Here is an 11,438-nt window from a genome sequence, read left to right as displayed (position 1 = left end):
TGTGTGAATTAAATATGGATCTCCGGGTGCCCAGAAAGCCTTGGTCCATTCCTCCAAATAAAACAATTAAAAACAGTGTGGGGATCGGTTGTGGAGGAATAGGGCATGACTCGTAGACACCCTAAGATCATTTTCTGCGCATTACGCATGGAGAGGTGGTGATCGGTGAGAGAGTCAGAGAAAGTGTCCCTTTTCCACATGGTTTTCGTTCCATATGCAGATGTAAAATATAATAACCCACATCTAAAATAAAAACACACTGTTTTGGCTTGCCCATTGTGGGCATCCCAACGGTGGCGCAAGCATCACTAGCATTCGCATCGTTGATACAGTTGTGGCGGGAGAAAGGTGCACAAAATGCGCCCCAATCGCTCCCTCTCGACACCCCCCACCGCAACCCCCCGGGATGCCGCCTATCTCACCAGGGTGGGCTCCATTCCAGCAGAGTGGGCTTTTTCTGTGCGTTCTACATAACCGGTCAAATAGCTAATCATTCACCTGTTTTGCAATCCGTGTGAGAGAAAGTTTAGCATCCGCCATCTTCTGTCTTGTTTCAGCAAGACAGTGTCCGGGTCGAGTTTCTGGAAATAATGAGTGAAAGATGATGGCTACAGAGCAGAATCCTTGCCAATTGTGGCACAATCTGGGGCACAAAACATTTGTGCCTGATGTCCCTGCACCTCACCCCTAACTCTAAAAGACATGTCTAGTGTCTGAGTGACATTTTAAATTCGAAGAATGATAAGATTTCGCTGCCACTCAGCTGAGACTGGTTGGGGTAATGCCTAACACAAACTGTGAGTCAATAAATACTGCCTTTGGTCATACAGTTTGAGAAGATAAGTAACTTTCCAATCAGAGAGGAACACCAGGTCAAAGGGGGCAAAACAAGAGCAGACAGAGAAACTCAAGATGGGAAAGGTGAAGTTGCTGGAGAGGGGACACTGGGCCAGTAAGCGAGAGTTCTTCCTGGCCGTAGCTGGGAATGTCATCGGCTTGGGAAATGTCTGGAGGTTTCCATACCTCTGCTACAAAAATGGAGGGGGTACGACTAACACGCTGACCACTTCTTTGGACAAGAATTGGAGACCTCGACGTTCACTGTTTGATGGGTGTGTTTCTCTGTGCGTCCAGGTGCCTTCTTGGTGCCGTACATGGTGTTTGTGCTGACATGCGGCGTGCCTTTGTTTCTGTTGGAGACCGCCATGGGCCAGTACACCCAGGAGGGTAGCATCACCTGCTGGAGGAAGGTCTGTCCCCTGGCAGAAGGTACTTCACGCTGAGGTATAATGAAGTTGTGCGACACTCATCAAGCTGTGAAGCAGGCATCTGGTCACAATTGCAATATGACCATATATTCAGCAAGAACTCATCATTCTAATCTTGCTATGATGGACGAAACTACATGGGAATGATGGGAAGCATATTTTTGCAAAAGCAATTGCTCCCCAATTATCAAGTCCCAGTGTTTTTAATATTTTCAATTCTAAGTATTACCAAATTTGCTAACAGAGTAAAGCACAGGAAGCTAGAACGAGTGGTTTCTACCGTTTTCTTCACCAAATGCATTCTAAAATTGACCTTGGGACAACTGAGACACAGGCCCCCTTTTTTTGAAGTCATATTGAAATCGCCCTTTGCTAAACATTATTTCTCATAATTCATGTAAAGGAAGGAATGTAAAGAAATCCTCTTGAATTTTGAGCGGATATTTTTCTTTGAATTCTGCTTTTTCCGGCATATTTCTTACGTAGAGGCAAACTAAAGTGAAGGCGACCTAATTTTCCCCACTCCCTCTAACCCTACCGTGTTAACACCTTAAAAATTTCTGTATATGTAATTCCAACCAACAACCACTCTGGTGATTGCTGTTAAACAAAGCAGATATTAACAAAAACAATTCAATTTTGTAGTTACATAGACCCTAGACGAAAACAAAATAAGTATTTTAACAAGTGAAAACGACAAATTTCTGCACTGATCTTTCAGGGGATTATTGATATAAGTGTTATGATTTCCCAATTTGTTGTACGCATAGCCATGATCAAACAAACTCCCGGCCAAAACTGTTCTTAAAAAAAGTAATTTCTTGAAACAAGAAGAGGAGGAAGAAGAGTATATAAAAGCAAATAAATCCCTAGGCAGTCAAGCAGTAAGATTTTACAGATGGTTTGTTCTTTGAATCATTACGGATGTCCAAAATGACAATTTGTGACAAATTATTCACGTTGAAGCCATGTTTCCGATGTTGTAAAATCAGTCAGGTAGTTAAACGACTGAAGTACCAAACCTCATCCTGTAGGTATAGGTTATGGGGGCCAGCTGATCGTGCTGTACACCTGTATTTGTTACCTTATGATCTTGGCATGGGCCCTGCTCTACCTGGTCTTCTCCTTCAGCTCCCAGCTCCCCTGGGCCAGCTGCACCAATGTCTGGAACACAGGTAAGGTGGAGGTTTCATTTGCTTTACCTTGAATCACTACTAATGTACGAACCATGGGCCCATTCACCACTCAAGGAAAATGCTTACAAACCTGAATATTATACATTACCTTTCTCTCTCCCTCTCTGTCACACACACTTCTTCCTCTCAGATAATTGCCTAGACTTTTCAGCGTTAAATGGCACAATCTTACGAAGCAACCAGACCAACACAACTTCAGCTGCCACAGAATTCTGGGAGTATGTCTTTGCGGAACGCAAAATAGAAGCTCCGCAAACATGAGTGAAATATTTGATGCCATTTTGTTTTTGCTATGAAAATGGAGTGTTTACCAAAAAATGCTCTTTTGCCCATATTTTCGTTCCTGTATAGACGACGAGTACTGTCTATTTCATCAGGCATTCACCATTTGGGCAGCATCAGGTGGGAAGTGTTGCTTTGCACCATGGCAATGTGGGTGATCTGTTACTTTTGCATTTGGAAAGGTGTCCGCTCTACAGGCAAGGTATTTGTCCAAAATGTCTTTGGTAAAAGTGGCCTGTAGTTTTTCATTGGTGTGTTTATTTTCATAAGGGACATCTGTATTTTCAGGTGGTGTATTTCACTGCAACTTTCCCCTACATCATGCTGGTTATTTTGCTGATCCGTGGCCTCACTCTGCCTGGTGCTGTAAACGGGATTACATTCTATCTACTCCCAGAACCATCACGCCTTTTAGTCCCTCAGGTAATAGACAAGTGTAACAGGGTTTACATGCCAGGATCAGTCATTAAGTTCGATGAAAAGCCTTACCTTTACCTCTCAGAGTTGCTTTGTGAAAAACAGGTGTGGATGGAGGCCGGCGCCCAGATCTTCTTTTCATACAGCATCGGGGTGGGTGCCTTGACGGTGCTAGGCAGCTACAACACCTATCACAACAACTGCTATAGGTAGGAAGGGTATTGATCAAGTCACCTGCATCGCTTGAAAAAAATTGTCAAATTTAGTTGAATGTCTGAGCAGATAAGATGTAAGGCATTTCAAAAAGAAAGAATGAAGCAAATCCATGACTGGCCAATCACAGCAGCTGGGAAGATTTCTGATATGTATTTTTTGTCTTGCAGTGAGGAGGATGGCAGGGACCGTGCAGGAGTGCTCTGAGGGTGGAGAACCAGGGCGAATGCGCTATAATGGCCACTGTAGTGCATTGGCTACCCAGGTTCTCCCCAAGGAGGCGTGACAAGGCGTTTAGCGGTGTTGAAGCGCTGGCACGGCGAGTTCATTCAGCTCAGTTTTATCTATTTAACTGCAGATCGTAGAGTGAAGATAGAACTTTCACGGATGGGCTTCGACCGGGACTATCTCAGAGCGCTCCTGCACGGCCCCTGCCAACCTCGTCACTGCAAGACGAACCAGACATATAAGAAATCTTCCCAGCTGTTATGATTGGCCAGTCATTCAATTGGCCACAGCTGGCACCAAGGCGGGGAGCGTCAGTCGACCATGCTGACTTCCTCTCGCCTCCCAGAGCCTGTTCGACCACTCCCCCGAGTCTACCACACCTACTTTATCATGGTCATTGTTCAGAGTGGGGCATTAAATATATATATTTTTATTGATTTATTACAGAGACTGTCTGTGGCTGTGCTTGTTAAACAGTGGCACTAGTTTGGTGGCTGGGTTTGCCGTCTTCTCCGTATTAGGATTCATGGCCCAGGAGCAGAACATGCCTGTTGAGCAAGTGGCAGAGTCAGGTACTGTGGGCCTCCATGCCAATAAAGATGAAAATGACGTTGCAGCCTGGTTTGCCGTAGTACCATCCTCTACACCCACATGCATTACAGAGTATCATATCGGCAACGGGATAGACACATTATTACCTGCAAGCTGCAGGCATACCTGGCATGCATATGCTACATCATGGTTAAGATATTGGATGTCATTCAGTTTTTAAAGTTTATGGAATCCAAATCATTGGGGAAATGGTCAGATAACATTATGATTAAAATTACTTTTGGTTACACTTTAGTTGGATAGTCCAATTTTAATACTCAGTATGAACTGACTACAAATGTAGTTATTATTGAATCAATACTAATACTTCTCTTAGCATAAATTTGTGTGTATCAACAGTGTTAATAGTCATTGTTATAGTCATTGTTTTAATCGAGTCATGGTTAAAAGACTCCCTGAATCGCAGACATTTTATGAGCAATCGAAGGCTACATTACAGTTAAATGGTTGGTATAAGGTTGGAGATGATGAAGCGCAGGCATGGGTTTCATGTGTTTAGGTTAGAGGAGTCATGGAAGGGTGGTTATCAAAGTGAAATGCATCCAAATACCAAATGTTACCTAACTTCTCCATCTCTCTAATTGTTTCTCTCAGGTCCAGGCCTGGCATTCATCGCGTATCCCCAGGCGATAGCCATGATGCCACTGCCGCAGCTGTGGGCTGTCTGCTTCTTTGTCATGATTATTCTGTTGGGTCTGGACACACAGGTAGGCACGGATCCCTCTCTATGTCAGTTTGCCATTGAGACAGACCGCTAATTTATGTTTTTGTCCATGTCTAATTTAGTTTGTCGCCATGGAGGTGGTGATGACGTCCCTCGTTGATTTATTTCCCACGGTGCTTCGCAGAGCAGGGCGACGTGAATTCTCCCTCTTCCTGTTCTGCCTCATCTGTTTCCTATCCCAGCTCGTCATGATGACTGAGGCCAGTGTTTATGAATTTATCCACTTTTTTTTGTACAATTACTACCATTCATAGTTTCTGCATTATGTTCATCCTGAGTAAGATCGAGAACAACAGATACATAGGCAATCGGGCACGGTCAAAATACTTGCAGAAAAGGGTTTAAGACTCAGCAGTATGTGTTAAATCCATTAGAGTTGTATTCATGGTTCATCATCACTTTGTTACCGTCATTCCAGGAGGGATTGATGGCGATATTTTCCAATCTTAATGTGATCTTGGTGATATGTAGACCTAAGGACCGTGATCACAAATAAGTAAAATTAGCTAATCTCTTTCATAGTGTGGTTAATTAAAAACAATTCAAACAATAACATTAAACATGGAGGGTCAAATAACAACCCTTGTTCTGACAGTGTAACCCAGTGTAACCCTTCTCCTGCTGTTGTTCAGGGAGGGATGTATATCTTCCAGCTGTTGGACTACTATGCCTGTAACGGGGCCTGCATTCTATTCCTTTGCGTGTTTGAATCCATCGCAGTCGCCTGGATATTTGGTGGGTATTCAGTATTTCAATTGCTTAATTTAAGATTAATTACATCTACATGAGGAAGTAATGATGGACTGGTCAGCTCCTTCTGTCTGGTCTTGGTGCTGGTTTTCGTCCAGATTATACATGTTCCCTATTGTCTCCCTACTGATCAACAGGTTTGATTGAAGACTTCATTTTGAATCTTCCTTCTGGAAATAAGATTTTTCTAGGGCAAGTCTGAGACTACTTTAAATCATGACTGAGAAAGGACATTTCAGTGAGTCCAGATTAAAAGTGTGATTTAGTCTAAGATTTGGCCTAATCTGTCTTCCATTAAACTGCCAAACTGTGTCAATTTCTAATCCTCACTTTTTGGTCATTGTGTTTTAAGGGGCAGAGCGGCTGTATGGGATCATAAAGGACATGACAGGTGTGCGGCCTAATGCCTTCTTTAAAATCTGCTGGCTCTACCTCACCCCCTTAGTCTCGCTGGTGAGTAGTTCATCTCTTTACACACAATGTACACATATGTGTACGTTGCACATAAAGTGAAATATATGCAATGTACACATTGAACTGTCTCTATGTAAACTAAAACACCAAATGTTTTCATTCTTTCATGCACTCCAGGTGTCTTTTATATGTTCTTTGGTCCAGTACACACCCCTGACGTTCAACCGCTGGTATGTTTACCCGGCCTGGGCGTATGTGGTGGGCTGGCTGCTGGCACTCTCCTCCATATTACTAACACCAGGGTTGGCGCTGGTCAAACTGGGGACTGGTCCGGGAACCCTCAGTCAGGTAGGCGGGAGTTCTCTGCTGGAGTTTAAAATTATGAATCTGAAGGAAGCGGAAAGAGTTTTAGTTTTTGTCTATGTACATTTACTCGCATGAACTCATTTCAGTATTTTCAGTATTCTAATTCTTATACAATCTGAACACGTTTCGAAAACTAGAAATTTCTCACTCCACATCACACACTCCCAACACAAATCACAAAACCAAATCACGTAACAGAATTAAGCAGATGATGTAAAAAGGACTCACATCATACAGTTAAGTAGAAGTAAAAATACCCTATGAAAACAGTACGTTGGTAAAAGTGAAATCCCTCATATCCTATTCCACCCAAGTATAATGAGCAAAAGTAATTGTTGGAAATCAGGATCCCGTATTTTGGTGAGAAGTGCATTAAAGTGGGCCTATTATGCTTCTTTTTATGCATGTTAATATAGGTCTCTGAGGTCCTCAAAACATGTATTTGTTTTTTTTGGGTGCAAACAATACCACTCAGATTATGCATTCGAGCCATTCTAACATGCCTATAAACCATCCTGTTCCAAAACAGGCTGTGCCTGTGTGTGTACCTTCAAATGTAAAGTGGCTGCGAGGCCCCTATCTCTGTGAGCCAATGGGGTTTGAGCTTTACTCCAGGTTTGGCTGAATTTAGTCTGTAAACTTTCACTGATTTCACCTTATGAGTCCCCAAAATCTGTTTCTGAACAAATTTGAGGAAAGAAATAAGCAATCCAGTTGTATGCTTACTTAGCTTTGATGCTAGCAGGTCTGGTCCCTCCGGTGGCGCTCTAGTTGCGGGTCTAGTTACTCAGATGGAGGGCAGTGCTAATTCTAATGAAGCCCTGGATGATGTAGATCAGGGCTGCGAAGCTGAACGGCATGTTTTATCTTTTCTGAAATACGCAGCACATGATAAACTGACTGAGTTGTCTTATTTCAGTTTGTGTGTTAGTAGGCCCATCAGAGACCCAAATGTGTGTGCACAAGCACAGAAAAAGTGAGTTTTGCACAATAGGTCCCCTTAAATACTTTATGCATTTACTGGCTCAGTTAATCGTATTGATGGTCCAGATTAGTTGGCCTAATGGTTTCTACTAATTGTTGGAGCTAAACTTGTGCGTTGACCTTTGTACAAATTGCTGAACTGTATAGTACTTGAGTGAAGGTTTTTTCTTTCAGCCCCAATAAAGTAGCAGGTTTCTTCAAAATTAAGCCATATGACAAGGCGCTGTACGTACTTCTTTCCCGTGGTAGCGCTTGCAGCGGCTGTGTCACCCGGAGGCTGAACGGCCACTGAGCCAGACGGAAGCCACTGCGCTGGAGGACAAAGGGAGGGAGCAGTTGGAAATGTCAACAACCAGCTAATTATCGAGGCTAGATCCAGCTTACATAAAATCTTTTGAAATTTCAATGCTGAATATAAGTTTGCTCAAAAAATGAAATTGTCAATTGTTTTTTCAGTAAAGACATTGGTCACTTATTTTTGTCTCCTTTGTTGAAGTCTTTGCTGCACAAACTATGGACACCAATTGGTACAAAACACTCAAGTCATATACAACCTGTTAAGTTATACGGCTCTTGAGGATCAAAACAATACAAAACCATCACTGTGGTGTTAGTTTGGGATTGATGCCTCACTCCTAACCACCGATCTTCGATTAAATTCAAGATAATTATAAATAAAACCTAAGAAGAAACTGGACACAAATGATATCATTCAAATTGATCACTATGGCTCACATCACATCATCAGCTGTGTATGCAGTAAACATGTGCAAAAATAAAACCCAAAATTATAAATTGCATCCGTGTTTGAATTTGTAATTCATTTTTCAATGTGGAAAAAGAATTATATGCCGACTAAAGATCATCATTTATAAAAAGATATAACATTTTCAAATTCTTAAATTAAAACACAAACATTGTACAAAGCATAATATTAAAGTTATTGGATAATGGCCTTGCTCCAGTGCGGTTTCTCAGATGTAGAGCACTCAAAATATATATATATAAAGAATTGTACACATACACAGTTGCACAATAACCACAAATTCAAGACAATCATCATCCTGATTGCTTCCTTCTCATCAACCATAAAAATGCAAACTGTGGTCTATGTATAAGGCTTGGACGATCGTGCTTGATAGACAACTCTATGGGAAGGGGGGGCACGCATAGAATGTAATGTGATGCAGCAAAGCTATTGCCACGTTCCATTTCTGTGATCAAAGTTAAGTCAGATACACTTCACAATGAGGGTTTGAAGAACACATAAAGTCACATAAGGAAAACCTCACACTAATGATTGTTACGTGTAATACAAGAACACTTTTATACAGTGAGCATTACAAATACAAATAATCAATAATTCCACTCCCAGCATGCACTCCAAAAGAAACACTTTTGGAGTGCATGCTGGGTAACAGTGCCGAATACAGCCCCGATGTTGCTAGGCATGTTTAGTTGCCCACTTAACGACCAAGTTCTGTTCCCAGGACCAGATTGTTAAGCGAATTGGTCGATAAGCGAGGACCCATGTTATTTCACGGTAAGGGGGTGTGGCAATTGCGAACACTAGTGTAGTGAATACTGACAGACTGCGGGAACAAGACAGACTGAGAACGGTGATGCACGATGAGATGCTTGACGCTGAGACGCAGTCTACGCAGCGTCCAATACCGATTGGTCAGAGAGCTGATCGTAAGTCCGAACGATCGATAAACAGGTAGGTCGTTAAGTCAGGAGTAGCTGTATTACATTGTACAATGTTTATAACCTAATAACAATAAATTAAATGAAAGCTGCAAGCAGCGATAACCGGGTTCTCGACGTGCAAGGGTCGTTGGTACGCAACTTTGAAGTCGATCTGAAAAATCTCCTAGGAGAAGTACCCACCAAGTACGGAGCATGAAAATGACCAATAAGTGATGAAAAAAGTCAAGTAAACTGCCTTTTTTGGAACATAAAATTCACCGCTTTGCCACGCTCACACCGTGTGACGAAAACTCAATCTTTTAACAACTTTTAATCATGAATGCCTCTTGTAGACACTTGCCAAGTTTGAAGTTGATCAGATAAATCTCCTAGGAGGAGTTTGCGACAGTACAAAGAATAAAAATGACCAAAAAGTGATTAAAATGGCACCTTTAATTAAATATGGCCAACTTCTGGTTGGGTTTAGGTCATGATGCCAATATAATTTTTTTTTAAGTCTAGTGATGTTGGATCTGCCGGAGACACCGGGACCAGGGCTGGAGACACCTGGTCCAGGCTTACTATGCTGCTGCTGCTGCTGCTGCTGCTGCTGCTGCTGCTGGTTGTGGTGAGGGCTGCGGGCAGAGGCTGCCTCTTCCTTCTTGTCTTTTGTGTAATCACTCTTGCTTTGATTCTGGGACTGCAGAATTGTAAAGTCTTTCCAGTCAGTTTCTTGCTGGGATGCGGGGCAGTGAGGGAGTAGGAGCTGATGTTGGGTCATAAGGCGCCTTTTATTTTCCTTGTGGCACTGCTGCTCCACTGTATCTGGAGCCTGTGAGCTAAAGGGGCGGAAGATTATAAATGTCCAATTGAACAATCCACCGCCTATTGTTCTGGGAAAAATTGAGCTCTCCCATTTTCCCTGACTTATATTGTGATGCGAAAAGCAGATGCAGTTCATCTTATGGCCGCCAGGGGGTAGGATCCCAATGTCAGATGTGTATATGGATTCTTTGTGAAGTAAGCGTCAGTCAGGAAAGGAAGAAGACTGAGGCAAGAAAGAGTATAAGACTAAAACTCGCTGAGAGTGAGAAAGGCAGCCTCTCAAAAAGATACGGCCCCACGGCTCTTAACATTTTTTCTATATTGTTTCACACTTACTGCGTAACTGTTACTTGTGAGGTTACATTTGAGGCTTATCTCTTAAGCAATACGGACGCAGACATTCGATACTGGCTAAAATATGGAGATATAAAGACATTGTGCATTTGTACAAGATTTGATTCCACTCACCAGAGTTGTGAAAATCCTTTTCTGAGCTGCGAGGCTTGCAGGGCACTCTTGCTCTTGTTTTGTGGCTGCGGTCACTCATGCAGGGCTGTTCCATGGGCATAGCGAAGCAGGACGCATAGCTTTATAGTATAAATCTAAGTTAAGGTGGCTTTAAAAAGGTCAAGTTCATATTGTAATATCACAGTTTGGCAATAGACAGGGCTGTGACTGTTACTGTTCTGATGGTCAGGGAACGATGAATAAAAAAAAAAAAATTGCTACAGCAACTAATGTGCTGAAGAAGAATGTCTGATGCTTTGTTCCCTTTGGTAGTCAGTCTTAAAATGGAGATATCACAACATGTGGGACAAATGTTCTAATATGACCGATAGAACATGCGGACAAAGGATCTAGTGCTGCATCCAGTGAGAAAATGTGTCTGATTGCAGGACTGTAGAGGTGTGTTCTGACCCAGGGGCAGGGAACGAGCAAGGGGAGGCAGGCAAATGCAAGACAGTTCCGGTTGGTGTGTATTTATTATAGTTTTTAAACAAAAAGGTGGCTCGTGGGCCAAGGGAAAATCATATGCTCGCTGGCAAATAGGGGGAGAGTCCGGTCCGCTGCGCTTAGCGCTCGTGTTACCGGATCTCATCACCTGTTCCGCAAACATGCACCTTCCTCAACTCTGGGGAAAAACAAAACTACTAAATAACTTCCCGGCAGCTGAGCAGCGCCGGAATGGGAGCCTGCACAGCCTGTCTGCAGCGGCCCCTTGTCCCGCCACAGATACCTTCAGCAACAAATATTCAGATTTTATTCTGGTTGCCAATGTTTCCATATTTTACAAGAAGCACAAGAGGCACTTCATTCGGTAAGACGCATTTCACTCCCACATAAGAAAAAAATTGTTATAAACATGGCCACCGGTGTTGGTCTACATTGCAGCAGGTGCAGCTGGGGCAGCATCCCTGCTGGAGGAGGCTCTCAAAAACGCTGCTCTACAGTAGTTGAGGCTCTCTGGAA

General features: G+C 42.8%; 1 protein-coding gene across 1 annotated transcript; it reads left to right on the top strand.

Moving 5' to 3' along the window:
* Positions 1-912: 912 nt before the first annotated feature.
* Positions 913-7,814, top strand: LOC307234737 (sodium- and chloride-dependent GABA transporter 2-like; the record flags this gene model as incomplete). Its single annotated transcript, XM_080006599.1, has 14 exons — positions 913-1,045; positions 1,135-1,269; positions 2,303-2,443; positions 2,595-2,682; positions 2,816-2,948; positions 3,035-3,169; positions 3,269-3,372; positions 4,052-4,176; positions 4,811-4,923; positions 5,003-5,140; positions 5,573-5,675; positions 6,043-6,143; positions 6,282-6,452; positions 7,704-7,814. 14 exons carry the CDS (start codon positions 913-915, stop codon positions 7,812-7,814), a joined length of 1,731 nt encoding a protein of 576 aa, XP_079862725.1.
* Between the last annotated feature and the right edge of the window lie 3,624 nt (positions 7,815-11,438).

The sequence above is a fragment of the Zeus faber genome, assembly GCF_960531495.2.
Source record: "Zeus faber genome assembly, chromosome: 9".
In the NCBI taxonomy this organism is placed as follows: domain Eukaryota; kingdom Metazoa; phylum Chordata; class Actinopteri; order Zeiformes; family Zeidae; genus Zeus; species Zeus faber.
The sequence above is the reverse complement of the archived record's forward strand: the minus strand, read 5'-3'. Positions and strand labels throughout refer to the sequence as shown.